Raw genomic sequence first — 21,317 nt, 5'->3', positions numbered from 1 at the left:
ACAGTGTCCGGTGTGCACCGGACTGTCCGGTGCGCCACGAGACAGAAGGCAAAGATGGCCTTCCAGATTTGTTCCCAACGGCTCCTAGCTGCCTTGGGGCTATAAAAGGGACCCCTAGGCGCATGGAGGAGCACACCAAGCATTCCTACAACTCTTCTAAGCACCAAGACATCAATCTCACGCATTCGTTTCATTGTGATAGCATATAGAGCTCTTGTGGAGTTGTGAACTCTTTGTGTTGCGTTGCGAGCTCTTGTTGCGACTTGTGTGTGTGTTGTTGCTCTGATTTTCGAGTCTTGTGTGCGTTGCTCATTCCCACCTTACTCCGTATTTCTTTGTGAACTCAATTGTAAGGGCGAGAGACTCCAAGTTGTGGAGATTCCTCGCAAACGGGAAAAGATCAAAGGAAAGAAAAACACCGTGGTATTCAAGTTGATCATTGGATCACTTGAGAGGAGTTGAGTGCAACTCTCGTCCGTTGGGACGCCACAACGTGGAGTAGGCAAGTTTTGTACTTGGTCGAACCACGGGATAACCACCGTGTCAACTCTGTGATTGCTTTCTTGTGGTTATCGTGTTTTGAGTTCTCTCTAGCCACTTGGCCATACTTGTGCTAACCCTTAACAAGTTTTTGTGGCTTAAGTTTTGAACTTTTACAGGATCACCTATTCACCCCCCCCCCTCTAGGTGCTCTCACTCGGGAGCAAAAAGTGGGATGACCACAAGATGGTTAAGGTTATTCTAAGATCACTTATTTTCCTTAACCCTACTCAAGTTCAATTAATTCGTGGTAATCCTAGATATACACTAATGACTCCCGAGGAAGTAATCGAGAATTTTGTGAGCTTTGAGTATATGATCAAGGGCTCGAAGAAAATCAACGAGCTAGATGATCCCTCCACATCTGAAGCACAACCGGTCACATTTAAGGCGACGGAGGAGAAGAAGGAGGAGTCTACACCAAGTAGACAACCAATCGACGCCTCAAAGCTCGACAACGAGGAAATGACGCTCGTCATCAAGAGCTTCCGCCAAATCCTCAAACAAAGGAGGGGGAAAGATTACAAGCCCCGCTCCAAGAAGGTTTGCTACAAGTGTGTAAGCCCGGTCACTTTATAGCAAAATGTCCTATTTCTAGTGACAGTGACAGGGGCGACGACAAGAAGGGGAGAAGAAAGGAGAAGAAGAGGTACTACAAGAAGAAGGGCGGCGATGCCCATGTTTGTCGCGAGTGGGACTCCGACGAAAGCTCCAGCGACTCCTCCGACGACGAGGACGCCGCCAACATCGCCGTCACCAAGGGACTTCTCTTCCCCAACGTCGGCCACAAGTGCCTCATGGCAAAGGACGACAAAAAGAAGAAGGTTAAATCCAAATCCTCCACTAGATATGAGTCTTCTAGCGATGATAATGCTAGTGATGAGGAAGATAATTTGCGTACACTTTTTGCCAACCTAAACATGCAACAAAAGGAAAAGTTAAATGAATTGATTAGTGCTATCCATGAAAAGGATGATCTCTTGGATTCCCAAGAGGACTTCCTTATTAAAGAAAACAAGAAGCATGTTAAGGTTAAAAATGCTTATGCTCTAGAAGTTGAAAAGTGCGAAAAATTATCTAGTGAGCTAAGCACTTGCCATGAGACCATTGACAACCTTAGAAATGAAAATGTTAATTTGTTAGCTAAGGTTGATTCAAATGTTTGTAATGTTTCAATTCCAAATGATAATGTTGAGTTGCTTGCTAAAATAGAAGAATTGAACATTTCTCTTGCTAGCCTTAGGATTGAAAATGAGAAATTGATTGCTAAGGCTAAAGATTTTGATGTTTGCAATGCTACTATTTCTGACCTTAGAAGTAGAAATGATATATTACATGCTAAGGTTGTAGAATTAAAATCTTGCAAACCCTCTACATCTACCGTTGAACATACTTCTATTTGCACTAGATGTAGAGATGTTGATATTAATGCTATTCATGATCATATGGTATTAATTAAGCAACAAAATGATCATATAGCAAAATTAGATGCTAAAATTGCCGAGCATGAACTTGAAAATGAAAAGTTTAAATTTGCTCGTAGTATGCTTTATAGTGGGAGACGCCCTGGCATTAAGGATGGCATTGGTTTCCAACAGGGAGGCAATGTCAAACTTAATGTCCCTTCTAAGAAATTGTCCAACTTTGTTAAGGGCAAGGCTCCCATGCCTCAAGATAACGAGGGTTACATTTTGTACCCTGCCGGTTATCCTGAGAGCAAAATTAGGAGAATTCACTCTAGGAAGTCTCACTCTGGTCCTAACCATGCATTTATGTATAAGGGTGAGACATCTAGTTCTAGGCAACCAACCCACGCTAAGTTGCCTAAGAAGAAAACTCCTAGTGCATCAAATGATCATGACATTTCATTTAAAACTTTTGATGCTTCTTATGTGTTAACTAACAAATCTGGCAAGGTAGTTGCCAAATATGTTGGGGGCAAACACAAGGGGTCAAAGACTTGTGTTTGGGTACAAAAAGTTCTTGTGTCTAATGCCAAAGGACCCAAAACCATTTGGGTACCTAAAGTCAAGAACTAAAATTGTTTTGTAGGTTTGAAAGGGAATTAGGCTTACATCTATTTCCTAAATGATTTTGGTGGTTGAATTGCCCAACACAAATAAATTGGACTAACTAGTTTGCTCTAGTGTATAAGTTATACAGGTGCTAAAGGTTCACACTTAGCCAATAAAAACACCAAGAACAGGGTTCAACAAAAGAGCAAAGGGATAACCGAAGTGTGCCCTGGTTTGGCGCACCGGACTGTCCGGTGTGCCACCGGACAGTGTCCGGTGCACCAGGGGACTTCACGCTGAACTCCTCACCTTCGGGAAAATCCAGAGGCGCTCCGCTATAATTCATCGGACTGTCCGGTGTACACCGGACAGTGTCCGGTGCTCCAAGGAAGAGCGCCTCAGGAACTCGCCAGCTTCGGGAAATCGCTCCGCTATAATTCACTGGACTGTCCGGTGTACACCGGACTGTCCGGTGAACCAGCAGAGCAACGGCTACTTCGCGCCAATGGTCATCTGCAGGCGCATTTAATGCGCGCCAGAGCGCGCAGAAGTCAGGCACGCGCGCGCTGGCACACTGGACACTCTACAGTACATGTCCGGTGTGCCACCGGACATCCAGGCGGGCCCAGAAGACAGAGCTCCAACGGTCGGAACCCAATGGCCTTGGTGACGTGGCTGGCGCACCGGACATGTCCGGTGTGCACCGGACTGTCCGGTGCACCATGCGACAGACAGCCCCACCAAACGGCTAGTTTGGTGGTTGGGGCTATAAATACCCCCAACCACCCCACATTTAAATCATCCAAGTTTTACCACTTCAACTACTTACAAGAGCTCTAGCATTCAATTCTAGACACACCCAAGTGATCAAATCCTCTCCAAACTCCACACAACGCCCTAGTGATTAGTGAGAGAGCTTTGCTTGTGTTCTTTCGAGCTCTTGCGCTTGGATTGCTTTCTTCTTTCTTTGATTCTTCATTGCGATCAAACTCACTTGTAATTGAGGCAAGAGACACCAATCTTGTGGTGGTCCTTGTAGGAACTTTGTGTTCCAAGTGATTGAGAAGAAAAGCTCACTCGGTCCGAGGGACCGTTTGAGAGAGGGAAAGGGTTGAAAGAGACCCGGTCTTTGTGACCACCTCAACGGGGAGTAAGTTTGCAAGAACCGAACCTCGGTAAAACAAATCCGCGTGTCACACCTCTTATTTGCTTGCGATTTTTTTGCACCCTCTCTCGCGGACTCAATTATATTTCTAACGCTAACCCGGCTTGTAGTTGTGATTATTTTGAGAATTTCAGTTTCGCCCTATTCACCCCCCCTCTAGGCGCCTTTCAATTGGTATCAGAGCCTGGTGATTCATTAGAGCCTAACCGCTCGAAGTGATGTCGGGAGAACACGCCAAGAAGGAGATGGAGACCGGCGACAAGCCCGCTACAAGCCATAGGAAGGCTTCATCGGAAGAGTCCCGCAACAAAAAGAAAGGGAAGGACAAGAAGGTCTCCTCCCACAAGTCGCATCAGAGTGGCGACAAGAAAAAGAAAATGAGGAAGGTGGTCTACTACGAGACCGACACCTCATCGTCATCTACCTTCGGCTCCGACGCGCCCTCCATAACTTCTAAGCGCCATGAGCGCAAGAAGTTTAGTAAGATCCCCTTACATTATCCTCATACTTCTAGACATACTCCATTACTTTCCGTTCAATTAGGCAAACCGCCAACCTTTGACGGTGTAGATTATGTTAGGTGGAGTGATTTAATGAAATTTCATCTAACCTCACTCCACAAAAGTATATGGAATGTTGTTGAGTTTGGAGCACAGGTACCATCCGTAGGGGATGAGGATTATGATGAGGATGAAGTGGCCCAAATCAAGCACTTCAACTCCCAAGTCACAACCATACTCCTCGCCTCTCTAAGTAGGGAGGAGTACAACAAGGTGCAAGGACTAAAAAGCGCCAAGAAAGTTTGGGACGTGCTCAAAACGGTGCACGAGGGTGATGAACTCACCAAGATCACCAAGCGGGAAACGATCGAGGGGGAGCTCGGTCGCTTCCGTCTACGCCAAGGGGAGGAGCCACAAGACATGTACAACCGGCTCAAAACCTTGGTGAACCAAGTGCGCAACCTCGGGAGCAAAAAGTGGGATGACCACGAGGTGGTTAAGGTTATTCTAAGATCTCTTATTTTCCTTAACCCTACTCAAGTACAATTAATTCGTGGTAATCCAAGATATACACTAATGACTCCCGAGGAAGTAATCGGGAATTTTGTGAGCTTTGAATTTATGATCAAGGGCTCACGAAAGATCAACGAGCTTGATGATCCCTCCACGTCCGAAGCTCAACCGGTTGCATTCAAGGCGACGGAGGAAAAGAAGGAGGAGTCTACACCAAGTAGACAACCAATCGATGCCTCCAAGCTCGATAATGAGGAAATGGCGCTCGTCATCAAGAGCTTCCGCCAAATCCTCAAACAAAGGAGGGGGAAGGACTACAAACCCCGCTCCAAGAAAGTGTGTTACAAATGTGGTAAGCCCGGTCATTTTATTGCAAAATGTCCTATATCTAGTGACAGTGACAGGGGCGACGACAAGAAGGGAAGAAGAAAGGAGAAGAAGAGATACTACAAGAAGAAGGGCGGCGATGCCCATGTTTGTCGGGAGTGGGACTCCAACGAAAGCTCTAGCGACTCCTCCGACGACGAGGACGCCGCCAACATCGTCGTCACCAAGGGACTTCTCTTCCCAAACGTCGGCCACAAGTGCCTCATGGCAAAGGACGGCAAAAAGAAGAAGGTTAAATCCAAATCCTCCACTAGATATGAGTCTTCTAGTGATGAAAATGTTAGTGATGAGGAAGATAACTTACGCACTCTTTTTGCCAACCTCAACATGCAACAAAAAGAGAAACTTAATGAATTGATTAGTGCCATTCATGAGAAGGATGATCTCTTAGACACCCAAGAGGACTTCCTTATTAAAGAAAATAAGAAGCATGTTAAGGTCAAAAATGCTTATGCTATAGAAGTTGAAAAATGTGAAAATTTATCTAGTGAGCTAAGCACTTGCCATGAGACTATATACAACCTTAGGAATGAGAATTCTAATTTGTTAGCTAAGGTTGATTCTATTACTTGTAATGTTTCAATTCCCAATCTTAGAAATGATAATGATGATTTGCTTGCTAAGATTGAAGAATTGAACATTTCTCTTGCTAGCCTTAGAGATAAAAATAAAAAATTGCTTGCTAAGGCTAAAGGTTTTGATGTTTGCAATGCTACCATTTCCGACCTTAGAAGTAAGAATGATATATTGCATGCTAAGGTTGTAGAACTAAAATCTTGCAAACTATCTACATCTACCGTTGAGCACACTACTATTTGCACTAGATGTAGAGATGTTAACATTGATGCTATACATGATCACATGGCTTTAATCAAACAACAAAACGATCATATAGCAAAATTAGATGCTAAAATTGCCGAGCATAACTTAGAAAATGAAAAATTTAAATTTGCTAGAAGTATGCTCTATAATGGGAGACGCCCTGGCATCAAGGATGGCATTGGCTTCCAACAGGGAGGCAATGTTAAACTTAGTGCCCCTCCTAAGAAATTATCCAACTTTGTTAAGGGCAAGGCTCCCATGCCTTAGGATAATGAGGGTTACATTTTATACCCTGCCGATTATCCTGAGGACAAAATTAGGAGAATTCATTCTAGGAAGTCTCACTCTGGCCCTAACCATGCTTTCATATATAAGGGTGAGACATCTAGCTCTAGGCAACCAACCCGTGCTAAGTTGCCTAAGAAGAAAACTCCTAGCGCATCAAATGATCATGACATTTCATTCAAAACTTTTGATGCATCTTATGTTTTGACTAACAAATCTGGCAAGGTAGTTGCCAAATATGTTGGGGGCAAGCACAAGGGGTCAAAGACTTGTGTTTGGGTACCCAAAGTTCTTGTTTCTAATGCCAAAGGACCCAAAACCATTTGGGTACCTAAAGTCAAGAACTAAACATGTTTTGTAGGTTTATGCATCCGGGGGCTCAAGTTGGGTAATCGACAGCGGGTGCACAAACCACATGACAGGGGAGAAGAAGATGTTATCCTCCTACGAGAAAAACCAAGATCCCCAATGAGCTATCACATTCGGGGATGGAAACCAAGGTTTGGTCAAGGGTTTGGGTAAAATTGCTATATCTCCTGATCATTCAATTTCCAATGTTTTTCTTGTAGATTCATTAGATTACAATTTGCTTTCTGTATCTCAATTATGCAAAATGGGCTACAACTGTTTATTCACTGATGTAGGTGTCACTGTCTTTAGAAGAAGTGATGATTCAATAGCATTTAAGGGAGTGTTAGAGGGTCAGCTATACTTAGTGAATTTTGATAGAGCTGAACTCAACACTTGCTTAATTGCTAAGACTAACATGGGCTGGCTCTGGCATCGCCGACTAGCACATGTTGGGATGAAGAATCTTCATAAGCTTCTAAAGGGAGAGCACATTTTAGGATTAACCAATGTTCATTTTGAGAAAGACAGAGTTTGTAGCGCATGCCAAGCAGGAAAGCAAGTTGGTGTCCATCATCCACACAAGAACATCATGACGACTGACAGGCCACTTGAGCTCCTACACATGTAGAGATGGCAATGGGTACCCGCTACCCAAAACCCGGTGGGTTTTTGCTCTATTAGGGTATGGGTTTAGGTCAATTTCTCTACCCATGGGTTTGTTAATGGGTTCAAATGGAAACCCAACGGGTACGTGGGCATGGGTTTGTTCTTCCACTACCCATACCCGCAAACCCATGGGTTTTTAAAACCTGCCTTAAAATCAATATTCCTTATAAATATGTCTCATAATATTATTAATTAAATATGTTCTAATTGAAATAAACTTCATGTAACAAATTTTAAGCTAAAATTAGTTATCACTTGTTCTTTTTATCTTAGCTTATTAATATATTGATTGTCATTTACATGATGAATTATTTTTTATGTTGATGTTAGTGGGTATAGGTGTACATTTGGGCCGCCCGGCCCCGCCCGGCTCAAGCCCGAAAAGGCCTGTATTGTTTGAATTTCGGGCCGGCCCCGCCCGTTTGAATTTCGAGCCGTGCCGGGCCGGCCCATGGGCCTAGCCCTCGGCTCGACCCGTAATTGGTTAAACGTGCCGGGCTCATTTCGGGCGGCCCGAAATTATAAAAGCCCGAAATTCACATTAGGGCCCGAAATTCAGTTTTTGGCCCGAAATTCACATTAGAGCCCTAAATTCAAAAAAATAATAAAACAAATAAAAGATAAGACAAATAAATTTGAACAAAATCAAACTTAATATTTGTATTAAAGTTACCACGGCTATGCAACGACTACCTCGTTTATAAATCATTTTGTTAGAAGGAAAAAGAGTATAATCAGCTCTATGCAAAGTTCGTAAGTTCAGTTTATTATCTAATGTTCATAACAAAAGCAAAATTACATCACACACTCTAATTCAAAGCTACAAAAAACATCTAACTAGCATTATCTCTAGCTTTGTGTTCTTTATCAAGTATATGAAAGTGTGGAATGAAGTGTGGTTTTAATAAATATATGGGCCTTTTCGTGCCTCTATATGGGTCATTTCGTGCCTGCCTTAAACGGGCCGTGCTCGTGCCCACCCATGGGCTGTGACCTCGGCCCAAACCCGGCCCGATATAACGGGCCGTGCCGGTCCGACACTAAATTATTTTGGGTCGTGCCGTGCCTGGGCCGTGCTTTTTTTTCTGTGCTTCGGGCCGGCCCATCAGGCCCGGCCCAAATGTACACCTATATTAGTGGGTATGGGAAATCCGTTGGGTACCCGAAACCCGCATGGGTATGGGTTTGGGCAAAATTTTATACCCGTCATGGGTATGGGTTTTTTAGCGGGCGTATTTTTTCTTCGCGGGTATGGGTTTGGGCAAGTAATATCCAGCTGGTTTTTACCCATTGCCATCTCTATACACATGGATCTATTCGGCCCGATTGCTTACATAAGCATCGGCGGGAGTAAGTACTGTCTAGTAATTGTGGATGATTATTCTCGCTTCACTTGGGTATTCTTTTTGCAGGAAAAATCTCATACCCAAGAAACTTTAAAGGGATTCTTGAGACAGGCTCAAAATGAGTTCGGCTTAAGGATCAAGAAAATTAGAAGCGACAACGGGACGGAGTTCAAGAACTCTCAAATCGAAGGCTTTCTTGAGGAGGAGGGCATCAAGCATGAGTTCTCTTCTCCCTACACCCCACAACAAAATGGTGTAGTGGAGAGGAAGAATAGAACTCTATTGGACATGGCAAGAACCATGCTTGATGAGTACAAGACTTCGGATCGGTTTTGGGCCGAGGCGGTTAACACCGCTTGCTACGCCATCAACCAGTTGTATCTACACCGAATCCTCAAGAAGACATCATACGAACTCCTAACCGGTAAAAAGCCTAATATTTCATATTTTAGAGTCTTTGGTAGCAAATGCTTTATTCTTGTTAAAAGAGGTAGAAAATCTAAATTTGCTCCTAAGACTGTAGAAGGCTTTTTACTAGGATATGATTCAAACACAAGGGCATATAGAGTCTTTAACAAGTCCACTGGACAAGTTGAAGTTTCTTGTGACGTTGTGTTTGATGAGACTAACGACTCTCAAGTAGAGCAAGTTGATCTTGATGAGATAGGTATTAAAGAGGCACCGTGCATCGCGCTAAGGAACATGTCCATTGGGGATGTGTGTCCTAAGGAATCCCAAGAGCCTCCAAATGCACAAGATCAACCATCCTCCTCCACGCAAGCATCTCCACCGACTCAAAATGAGGATGAGGCTCAAGTTGATGAAGGAGAAGATCAAGCAAATGAGCCACCTCAAGATGACGGCAATGATCAAGGGGGAGATGCAAATGATCAAGACAAGGAGGATGAAGAGCAAAGGCCGCCACACCCAAGAGTCTACTAAGCAATCCAACGAGATCACCCCGTCGACACCATCCTCGGCGACATTCATAAGGGGGTAACCACTAGATCTCGTGTTGCACATTTTTGTGAGCATTACTCCTTTGTTTCCTCTATTGAGCCACACAGGGTAGAGGAAGCACTACAAGATTCGGATTGGGCGGTGGCGATGCAAGAGGAGCTCAACAACTTCACTAGGAACGAGGTATGGCATTTAGTTCCACGTCCTAATCAAAATGTTGTAGGAACCAAATAGGTGTTCCGCAACAAGCAAGACGAGCATGGTGTGGTGACAAGGAACAAAGCACGACTTGTGGCCAAAGGATACTCCCAAGTCGAAGGTTTGGATTTCGGTGAAACCTATGCACCCGTAGCTAGGCTTGAGTCAATTCGCATATTATTGGCCTATGCTACTTACCATGGCTTTAAGCTTTATCAAATGGACGTGAAAAGTGCCTTCCTCAATGGACCAATCAAGGAAGAGGTCTATGTTGAGAAACCTCCCGGCTTTGAAGATAGTGAGTACCCTAACCATGTGTATAAACTCTCTAAGGCGCTTTATGGGCTTAAGCAAGCCCCAAGAGCATGGTATGAATGCCTTAGGGATTTCCTTATCACTAATGGATTCAAAGTCTGAAAGGCCGATCCTACTTTATTCACTAAAACTCTTGAAAATGACTTGTTTGTATGCCAAATTTATGTTGATGATATTATATTTGGGTCTACTAACGAGTCTACATGTGAAGAATTTAGTAGGATCATGACACAAAAGTTCGAGATGTCTATGATGGGGGAGTTGAAGTATTTCTTAGGATATCAAGTAAAGCAACTCCAAGAGGGCACCTTCCTAAGCCAAACGAAGTATACTCAAGATATTCTAAGCAAGTTTGGAATGAAGGATGTCAAACCCATCAAGACACCCATGGGAACCAATGGGCATCTCGACCTCGATGTGGGAGGTAAATCCGTCGATCAAAAGGTATACCGGTCGATGATAGGTTCTTTACTATATTTATGTGCATCTCGACCGGATATTATGCTTTCCGTATGCATGTGTGCAAGATTCCAAGCCGACCCTAAGGAAGCTCACCTTACGGCCGTAAAACGAATCTTGAGATATTTGGTTTATACTCCTAAGTTTGGGCTTTGGTATCTGTCGGCGTTTCGAGACCGGGGGGTCCCTGGGCCGACGAGTAAAATGTCGCCGCGTGCCCCAGCCCAGATGGGTTGGCGCGAGACGGAGCGCGAAGGGGGGAAAAAGGCAGCCGGAGCGAGAGAGAGAGAGAGGTGGAAATCCCGCGGCCTTCGTGTTCGTCCCGCGCCCAGGTCGGGTGCGCTTGCAGTAGGGGGTTACAAGCGTCCACGCGGGAGGGGGAGCGAGCGGCCTCACGCGAGCGCCTGTCTCGTCCTCTTCCCCGCGTGGCCAACCCTCTGTAAGAGGGCCCTGGTCCTTCCTTTTATAGGCGCAAGGAGAGGATCCAGGCGTACAATGGGGGTGTAGCAGAGTGCTAACGTGTCTAGCGGAGGAGAGCTAGCGCCCTAAGTACATGCCATCGTGGCAGCCGGAGAGGTTTTGGCACCCAGTTCGAGTGGTGTCGTGGCCGTCGGAGGAGCGCTGGAGCCTGGCGGAAGGACAGCTGTCGGGGCTGTTGAGTCCTTGCTGACGTCCTCTTGCTTCCGTAAGGGGCTGAGAGCCACCGTCGTCATAGAGCGTGCGAGGTGCCATCATTACTTGTCTGGCGGAGCGAGCCAGATGGGACGCCGGTCTTGTTCCCCGTAGCCTGAGTCAGCTTGGGGTAGGGTAATGATGGCGCCTCCTGTTGACGTGGTCGGTCCGCGCCCTAGGTTGGGCGATGTGGAGGCTCCTCCGTGGTCGAGGTCGAGTCTATCTTCCGTGGTCGAGGTCGAGTCCGAGCCCCTGGGTCGGGCGAGGCGGAGACCGTCGACTGAAGCCAGGGCTGAGTCCGAGCCCTGGGGTCGGGCGAAGCGGAGTTCGTCGTCTTCCGGGGCTGAGCCCAAGTCCGAGCTCTGGGGTCGAGCGGATCGGAGTTCGCCGTCTTCCGGGGCTGAGCCCAAGTCCGAGCCCTGGGGTCGGGCAGATCGGAGTTCGCCGTCTTCCGGGGCTGAGCCCAAGTCCGAGCCCTGGGTCGGGCGGAGCGGAGTTCGCCGTCTTCCGGGGCTGAGCCCAAGTCCGAGCCCTGGGTCGGGCGGAGCGGAGTTCGCCGTCTTCTGGGGCTGAGACCAAGTCCGAGCCCTGGGGTCGGGCGGATCGGAGTTCGCCGTCTTCCGGGGCTGAGTCCAAGTCCGAGCCCTGAGGTCGGGCAGATCGGAGTTCGCCGTCTTCCGAGGCTGAGTCCAAGTCCGAGCCCTAGGTCGGGTGGAGCGGAGTTTCCTATGGTGCCTGAGGCCGGGCCTGACTGCCTGTCAGCCTCACTCTGTCGAGTGGCACAGCAGTCGGAGCGGCGCAGGCGGCGCTGTCCTTCTGTCAGGCCGGTCAGTGGAGCGGCGAAGTGACTGCGGTCACTTCAGATCTGTCGACTGGAGGACATGCGTCAGGATAAAGGTGTCAGGCCGCCTTTGCATTAAATGCCCCTGCGATTTGGTCGGTTGGTGTGGCGATTTGGCCAGGGTTGCTTCTTGGCGAAGACCGGGCCTCGGGCGAGCCGGGAGTTTGTTCGTCGCTGGAGGGGGGCCTCGGGCGAGACGGAGATCCTCCGGGGTCGGCTGCCCTTGCCCGAGGCTGGGCTCGGGCGAGGCGTGATCGAGTCCCTCGAATGGACCGATCCCTGGCTTAGTCGCACCCATCAGGCCTTTGCAGCTTTGTGCTGATGGGGGTTACCAGCTGAGAATTAGGAGCCTTGAGGGTACCCCTAATTATGGTCCCCGACAGTAGCCCCCGAGCCTCGAAGGGAATGTTAACACTCGCTTGGAGGCTTTTGTCGCACTTTTTGCAAGGGGACCAGCCTTTCTCGGTTGCGTTTCGTTCCGGTGGGTGCGCGCGAGCGCACCCGCCGGGTGTAGCCCCCGAGGCCTCGGAGGAGTGGTTTGACTCCTCCGAGGTCTTAATGCCTCGCGCAATGCTTCAGCTGGTCTGGTTGTTCCCTCATGCGAGCTGGCCGTAGCCCGGGTGCACGGTCGGGTCCCAAGTTCTCGGGCTGGTATGTTGACGCTGTCAACGGTTTGGCCGGAGCCGGGTCTGCGAGAGCAGCCCTTGAGCCTCTGCACAGGGCGAGAGGACGGTCAGGGACAGACTCGACTTTTTTACATACGCCCCTGTGTCGCCTTTCCGCAAGGAGGAGGGGGGAAAGCCCCATGTTGCCCTCGGAGGGCGTCGAACATGGTGTCTCCGGTGAGCTACTGGCGGGTAATCTGAATGGACGCCCGTGCCCCATTTGTTAGGGGTCGGCTAGAGGCCCGGAGGCGCGCTCAAAAGTATCTGCGGGTGATCTGCCGAACCCGGTCCCCTGTCGACGGGGTCCGAGGGCTCGATGCCTCCCTCTGATGGGATTTCGTTACAAGATCGTTCCCGCTGGTCTCGGAAATGTCCTAGGGTACATCGGGAGTGTAGCCCGAGCCTTGGTTATGTATCGAACGTACCCATGGTCATCCCTCGCTCTGTGTCTGAGGCGGTTGTGAACCCTTCGAGGGCCAGCCTACGAACCCCTAATCAGTAGTGGGCGCGGAGCCCGAGTGGCCTGAGGCAGCCGTTGAACCCTTCCGAGGGGCCGACCTTCGAACCTCTGACCAGTAGTGGGTGTGGAGCCCATGCGCTCTGAGGCGGCTGTTGAACCCCTCCGAGGGGCCAGCCTTCGAACCCCTGATCAGTAGGGAGGCTCGGAGCCTGTTTCCTTCACGGAGAAGGATCCTTTTCGGGGTATCCCCCTTTCCCGGTCCCTGTTGTAAGAGAGAGAAAGAGGAAAAGGAAAAGGATACGAAATCGAATGACGCGGCGTACCTTTTTGGACACGGTCGTTATGGCGAAGGAGAAGCGTCGCTTGCTTCTCCTGCCTGAGGCGCCGCCTGTCCCGCCACGGAGTTAATGCGACGAAGCGGTCGGTTCGCGGGGTGGCCGTTGCGCGTGTGCGAGCCGTTCGAGGAACGGAACACGGGCGCGTCGTCTTCACGCCGTGAGAGAGGGTTCTCTCACTGCCCCAGGATGGGACATAAGCTTGGCTGACGACGTGACCGCGGCTCCTGCCCGCCTGCCACCGCCATTACTGCCGGCCCATTTTTGGCTGTATTGACCGTCGCGCCTGGCTGGCACTGCTGGGTCGTACGCAGGGTTGCCTCGAGTCGCGGTACTGGTTCTGCAGTCGAGGAGGCATGGCTGTGGTGCGAGTGGTGGTGCAGTTGCTTGCACGTAGCGACCGGCGCGCCGGTTGCATGACGCGTGGGCGTGGGCCCCCATGCTGGGTGCGTTGGAAGTCGGAGGGGGGCGCCCACTTGGCGCGGTTGCATGCCGCCTACATGGCTGCCCGCCCTTTCGCCCGCTGGTCTGGGCGAAAGCGGAGGAATGCTCGTAACCGCTGGGCGGTTTGGCTTCTTCTGCTCTGGGCTAGCTTGCATGACGCGTGGGACCCAGCCCCCGCGCCGTAGGGGGAGGACCTTGGAGCGTGTTGGAGAAGACTCAGCCCACGACGGCTGGGGACGCAAGTAGGGAGAGTTGCCTTTAAAAGGAGGGTGACCCCCTTGGAAGGCGACCATGTTTTCGCGCTCCCTTATGCATCGTGTCTTTCCACCTTCCGAGCCCCCGGATGGGGGACACCCGCAATCCTTCCTCCTTGTCGTTGGGGGAACGCAACTCCATGGGAGTTGGTACCTTTCAGCCATCGTTCGGCTTCAAGGATTTTCATCACGCGGCCCGGCTGCGCCCCCTCGCCGGTGGTCACCCAAGACGGTGACCACCAGCCCCTGGGTGGGGAGAAGCAAGCCGGGCTGCGATCTTGGTCCCGCCCTCAGCTTCAAGGATGTTCATCATCCTCGCTGGGGCGGAGGCCGGGCTGAGCCGGAGCTCTACCTCTCGCGCGGGTTCGTGGGTCAGCCTCTCCTTCAGCATTCAAGGGAGAGGGCGCTCACTGGCCCTGCGAGCGGGGCGGACTTCGATAACGCGGGGCTGGTCGACGGCGGGCGTCGTCAGCTTCAGCGCGTTGGGCTCGCCGGCTTGGCTCCCGGCGCCCCCTCCTGCCGCAAGGGCGGTTGTCGCGTCGTGCGCATGGGAGGACCGCCCAAGACGTCACGCGCTGCCAGGGCGGCGTTCGTGTTCTGGGGCGGTCCTGCCTTTGCACCGGTACGGCGCCCCCGCGCGGAGGTCAGTGCTCCGCTCGTCCGGGAGGATCCAAGTGGGGATCTGTCGGTGGGCTGACGGCCCCTGTCGTCGGTGCCGAGACGGAGGCGGCTCGAGAAGTCCCCGTCGCCGATGGGATCACCGCCACCATCCGCGCTTCGGGCCCCTGGCTCTTTGTACTTGTCCTCGCCCCTCGAGCGTCGGCCTGGGCGAGGGCAAGGTTGCAGCGGCGTTCGCCCTGAGGCCATCGCTGCTGCAGCTCGGCCACCCGTAGAGGGGGTCGTTGTCGCTGCTGCTGGAGCGGGCGACGGTGAGCCGTTCGTAGGTCTTCAATTGCTCCGCAGGCCCCCAATCGAGTGGGGTTGTTCGTACCTGCGGAGGTGGAACCGGAGTTCCGTTTGTAATGGCACCTTGGATGCCGGTGTTCTGTTCATTGTGGCTGTCGGGGCCTGAACGTGTATGTATTCTTGGCGGGGAGTCGTGTTTTTTCCTCATTTTCGAGCACTAAGACTCGCCTGTTGGTTGTCTGAACCGCTTCACCAAGCGTGAGTCGCCCCGTACAAAGGTGACGAGTGAGGTATCCGTATCCCGGAGGCGTAGGAGTCCCTCGGCTTGGTCGGCCTTGCTGTCCGAGGCTTTTCTTGCTTAGTTAAAGGAACCCCTCGGCCGCTCTTCGATGAGCCGAAGCCAGGGGTAGCGGTGTCAGCACGGACAGAGGCAGAGTTGGCTCGAAAAGAAGACTTGGTCGGCCGGAGCTTGGCCGGGTCGTCCGTTAGCGGGACCGACGCCGGAGTCGATCTGCCGAGGCCTCGGGCCGGGCTGATGTCTTCGGGGGACAGCTGGCCGAGGCCTCGGGGTGACCAGCCGAGCCGCCTGCTCGAGCTAGATTCTTGGAGGAGACCCTGGCGGCGATGGCCCGGGCGTGATGATGAAGTCATCCTTCAGAGTGGAGATCCTCGGACCGTGTCGCCGTCCGAGGCTAGGTTGGACCTCGCCGAAGGTGTAGTCGACGCCGAGGCTGCTGCTGCTCCCTTCAACTGTCAAGATCCAAGCCTGCAGGATCGGATTATCTTGTAGTGTGCGTTTTCTGCGGCCACCGAGGCCCAAACACACCCTCGCCGTGTTGTAAAGCTGCGCTTCTTTTCCTCTTGTTTTGAGTCTCTAGACTTTTTCGTCGGTAACAGAATTGTTTGTGCGAGCGAGAGTTGCTTTTCACGGAAGGTGATGAGTGATGTATCTATATCCCAGAGGCGTAGGAATCCCTCGGCTCGGTCGGCCTTGCCGCTTACGCGCGCTCTTGCCCGTCCATGGGGTTCTGTCACCGGCGTGGTCGAGAAAGCCCGAAGAATCGCTTCGGCAGAAGAGCTTTCGAATGTGAAGACTTGTTCGGTCCGCGGAATCACTTATCCGAACGCGAGTTACTTATCGCAGAAGGTGATGAGTGAGGTATCCGTATCCCGGAGGCGTAGGAGTCCCTCGGCTCGGTCAGCCTTGGCTACTTACGTGTACTCCGTCGTTTTCAGGATCCACTTTCGAAGCAGTCGAAAAGCACGAAAGACATTCTGGCAGAAAAGATCTTTTTTCGAGGAAAATTTCGACGCAGAGGGGGTTCCCCCCTTCTAGCCCCCGAGGGAGGGTCGGGCTTTGTCGAGGCAAGGCTGACCCTTCCTTGATGACTAAACTTTGCGTGGGAGCGAGGTATATGAACAACTTGAAAGCATCTTAAGGGTAGAAGCGACGTAGTTGTTGGATGTTCCAAGCGTTGTTGTAGACCTCGCCTTGACTGTTGGCCAGCTTGTACGTTCCGGGCTTTAGAACTTTGGTGATGACGAACGGCCCTTCCCAGGGAGGCGTGAGCTTGTGCCGCCCTCGGGCGTCCTGTCGCAGCCGAAGCACCAGGTCGCCCACCTGGAGGTCTCGGGACCGGACCCCTCAGGCGTGGTAGCATCGCAGGGACTGCTGGTACCGCGCCGAGTGTAGTAAGGCCATGTCCCGAGCCTCTTCCAGCTGGTCCAGCGAGTCTTCTCGACTAGCTTGGTTGCTTTGGTAGGCGTAGGCCCTCGTCCTCGGGGAACCATATTCTAAGTCTGTGGGCAAGATGGCCTCGGCCCCATAGACTAGAAAGAACGGCGTGAAGCCCGTGGCTCGGCTCGACGTTGTCCTCAGACTCCAGACCACTGAGGGGAGTTCCTTCATCCATCGCTTGCCGAACTTGTTGAGGTCGTTGTAGATCCGAGGCTTGAGTCCTTGTACAATCATGCCGTTGGCACGCTCTACTTGCCCATTCGTCATGGGGTGAGCCACGGCTGCCCAGTCCACCCGGATGTGGTGATCCTTGCAGAAGTCCAGGAACTTTCTGCCGGTGAACTGGGTGTCGTTGTCGGTGATGATGGAGTTCGGGACCCCAAAACGATGGATGATGTTGGTGAAGAACGCCACCGTTTGTTCGGACCTGATGCTGTTTAGTGGTCGGACCTCGATCCACTTGGAGAATTTGTCGATGGCGACCAACAGGTGTGTGTAGCCCCCGGGTGCCTTCTGCAAGGGGCCAACGAGGTCCAGACCCCACACAGCAAAAGGCCAGGTGATGGGTATCGTCTGCAGAGCCTGAGCGGGCAGGTGGGTCTGCCTCGCGTAGAACTGACACCCTTCGCAGGTGCGGACAATTCTAGTGGCGTCGGCCACCGCCGTCGGCCAGTAGAAACCTTGTCGGAAGGCGTTTCCAACGAGGGCTCGAGGTGCTGCGTGATGGCCGCAAGCCCCCGAGTGTATCTCTCGTAGGAGCTCCTGACCTTCGGCGATGGAAATGCATCGCTGGAGGATGCCTGAGGGGCTGCGGTGGTAGAGCTCCTTCACATCTCCCAGCAAGACGAACGACTTGGCGCGCCGCGCCAACCGCCGAGCTTCGGCTCGGTCGAGGGGTAGCTCTCCTCGGTGGAGATATTGCAGGTACGGGGTCTGCCAGTTTCGATTAGGCGTGACCCCGCTTTGCTCCTCCTCGACGCGCAGTGCCTCACCCTCGGGGGCCGAGGGTACCTCGGGCTGAACCGAGGGTGCCTCGGGCCGAGCTGAGGGTGCCTCGGGTTGAGCCGAGGGTGCCTCGGACTGAGCCGAGGGTGCCTCAGACTGAGCCGAGGGTACCTCGGACTGAGCCGAGGGTACCTCGGGCTCGGACGTGTCGTCGATCTTGACGGAGGGTTGATGCAGGTCTCGGGAGAAGACGTCCGGGGGAACCGTCGTTCGCCCCGAGGCTATTTTAGCCAGCTCGTCCGCAGTCTCGTTGTAGCGCTGGGCGATGTGGTTGAGCTCGAGCCCGTAGAACTTGTCTTCCAGGCGCCGAACCTCATCGCAGTAGGCCTCCATCTTCCGGTCACGGCAGTGGGAGTTCTTCATGACTTGGTCGATGACGAGCTGCGAGTCACCGCGAGCGTCGAGGCGTCGGACCCCTAGCTCGATGGCGATCCGCAACCCGTTGACCAGATGAGAGCACCTAGAGGGGGGGTGAATAGGTGATCCTGTAACACTTAAAACTTAGGCCACAAAAACTTGGTTAAGTGTTAGCACAATAACCGCCAAGTGGCTAGAGAGGAATCTTCAACAAAACACAATAACCAACAAGATCAATCACAGAGATGGCACGGTGGTTATCCCGTGGTTCGGCCAAGACCAACGCTTGCCTACTCCACGTTGTGGCGTCCCAACGGACGAGGGTTGCAATCAACCCCTCTCAAGCGGTCCAAAGACCCACTTGAATACCATGGTGTTTTGCTTGCTTTACTCAATCCCGTTTGCGAGGAATCTCCACAACTTGGAGCCTCTCGCCCTTACACTTGAAATTCACAAAGAAGCACAGAGCAAGGGAGGGATTAGCAACGCACTCAAGACAAGAAATCACAGCAACACCACGCACACAAGTCGCAACGAGAGCTCACAATACAACTCAATGAGTTCACCTGTGACACCCCAGGATTCTATTTCGCGTCATGTCGGGAGATTAATCCTAATCAAGGATGCTCAGTAAAAATTTCTATTTCTCGATCGTGCCTATCTCTGTTTATCAGGCTTTCTCTTGGAAGTTCACCGAATTCAGAGTTAATCGATCGCGAGAAACAACCAATTTTGGAGCGTGTTAAAACTTTTATTTCTCGAAACGAATGCAAACTCGATGATCAATCTCGATTTATAAATCTCGTCTAAAGCCCATTTAATCAAACGCTCGACAGCTGCTAGTCGAGCTGTGTCCGACTCCGATTTCTCGATGTTCGATCTATGTCCAAAAATTAATCCGACTCCGTACTCTCAAGCGGAATACTCAGTACGTTGTCCTCTAATTATTTCTTACTCGACTCAGCCAAATATCTCATGTCCGAACCAAATTCAAAACCCCGTATCGACAGCGATTTTAAATTATCACACTTCGACTTCTCCAACTACAAATCCGAAAGCCAGTCGTATTCCGAGACAAATTATTTTCGAATCATGCGTAGGGAATTATTTTCGAGCAAAGTCAAACCAAACTCTCGACCGAGTTAATCGCGTAGTCGTCCGTTCGTCCGAACTCTGTTTCACTCCGTTCCGCGTGCAGACGAAATCCGCACGAGACTTTTTCCGGAAAATATTTAGCGCAGCCCGAATTACACATTTTGGGCCAAGCCCATTTAAAACCCAGCCCATTAGGCCCACTAAGAAACCCTAACCCTAGGGCTTCTTCTATAAATAGGGGTGTTCACTTGGTCATTTTCCACTCCCACCCCTCCATTTTTCCCTAGCCGCCACCAGCAGCTCTTCTCTGTTTCCTGGACGTGCGCAGGGAGCTGAGCTCCTTCTCCCATGGCGCCTCCACACTCCCAGCCGCCCTCCTCTGCCCAGCAGCCGAGCGCCCAGCTCCTCCCCTCGGCAGCCATGGCGTCCTCCCCTTCCTCCCGCCCTCTGCTGTCCACGGCGAGCTGCAGCAGGGAGCCGAGCTCCAAGCTCCCACGGCGCTCGAGCTCCACTCCTCCCTGTTCGTCTTCAACCCAAGTCGGCGCCCTCTCGCTGGCTGTCCTCTCCGTCGCGCCCCTGCTGGCCGTGCCCCTCACGCTGGCACACAGGCGCCCAGGCAAGCTTCCCCATGGCGCTCGACTCCCTGTTCCATGGTGCCCTGTGGTCGCCCCCTTCTTCCCCTTGTGGCTGCGCTCCTCTGCTCCCTCCATGGCGCCCCCTGCTCCTTCCTCGACGCGCTGTAGGTGCTCGACAAATGCGCAGCTCCATTTCTCCCATGGCCGTGGCCTGCTTTTCCCGGCGCCCTGCGCAGCATCTCCCTCCCCCAAGTCCCTGCGCCCGCACAGCAGCGGATCCCCGGCGCCCTTCCCTGCTCCTCCTCTCTTCTCCACAAAACAGCAGCAGCTCGCCCCACCTTCCCTCGCTGCGCAGCCCCTCGGCGAAACGCCGCTGTTCCTGCAGCCCCGACACCTTCCCTGGCTTCCTCACTGCTAGCGCTGCGCGCGTGCCACGTGTTCGGCGATCTGTCCAAGTGGGGTGTTGAGCAGTGAGCAGCACGCCGTCGACGCCCGCCGTGTGCTCGCTGTTTTGCGCAGCCCATCCGCGACGCCGTCGAAAACCGTGGTGAGAAACCCCCGCTGTTCTCGATGTTTATTTTCCAATGTGTGTGATGTTCGATGAACTGCCGCCAACAAATTACGTGTTTTCGCAGCTAGTGGTCGACGTCGTGCCTTGCCCGTTCGACGAAATACCGAGCCATGTGGACAGCCATGCGTCTAGTCACAACCCGTTCAGGTTGATTGAATTATATTTTATAATACATACGCTTTGGTCGATGTCGGACAATGCATGTATATATGTGGATGTGTGTAATATGTTTCGGCAATACACGTTAGTAGGATCGCATTTGCGGTTAAAGAACAAGCGGTTGTTGATATGTGCGATTCGTAGTTGTATAATTATATTTTGGTCAATGTGGTGTACATTGGTGTTGGAATGTGTGTGTATAAAAATGTTTTGGTTATAGGCCGTAGCAAGGTTGCCTTCACATTTTGGTAAGCAAACATGTTGTGTTGTTTAATGTGATGGGTAAATTGGAAATACGTGGGATGCGAGGATTTAATTAGTACACGTAGGTGTGTGAGTGCCGTGGTGTGATATAGTAGTGGTGGCGTGAGATGTTTGTTTGAGGTGCGCGGGTATATGCCGTAATATGGTTATACTCGCGACGAGGAAAGATGCATGTATTGTGTAACACGATGCTTAGGTCGCTATTATATAAACGTGTGAAGGATGCTCGTGATGGGTGTGTGATTGAGGAGTGATGTAGTGGCGAAGCGAGAAGTAAGTTTAATATGTTTAAACGGGTAGTTGATAGCATCCATCGGTGCCGTCATGATTTCTGTTGTACGGCGGATTGATACTTTGTTTTGTCAATCATTGCATTCTATGTCCGTTGGATAAATAAATGTCTTGATGATCGATTATAGGTCTTATATGAGCGTTATCGCAGCCCAAAAATTAT

At 51.4% G+C, this 21,317-nt stretch overlaps 1 protein-coding gene across 1 annotated transcript; it reads left to right on the top strand.

Moving 5' to 3' along the window:
* Positions 1–19,036: 19,036 nt before the first annotated feature.
* Positions 19,037–20,537, top strand: LOC103641533 (vegetative cell wall protein gp1). The gene is made up of 2 exons (XM_008664872.2): positions 19,037–20,416; positions 20,505–20,537. Exon 1 carries the CDS (start codon positions 19,643–19,645, stop codon positions 20,285–20,287), a length of 645 nt encoding a protein of 214 aa, XP_008663094.1. The 5' UTR covers positions 19,037–19,642; the 3' UTR covers positions 20,288–20,416; positions 20,505–20,537.
* Positions 20,538–21,317: the final 780 nt, after the last annotated feature.

The sequence above is a fragment of the Zea mays genome, chromosome 1 (assembly GCF_902167145.1).
Source record: "Zea mays cultivar B73 chromosome 1, Zm-B73-REFERENCE-NAM-5.0, whole genome shotgun sequence".
NCBI classification, from domain to species: Eukaryota; Viridiplantae; Streptophyta; class Magnoliopsida; order Poales; family Poaceae; genus Zea; species Zea mays.
The sequence above is the reverse complement of the archived record's forward strand: the minus strand, read 5'-3'. Positions and strand labels throughout refer to the sequence as shown.

Bases quoted from the DNA above. Each gene is read 5' to 3' on its own strand.
- LOC103641533 (XM_008664872.2), top strand. From the start codon at position 19,643: ATGGCGCCTCCACACTCCCAGCCGCCCTCCTCTGCCCAGCAGCCGAGC.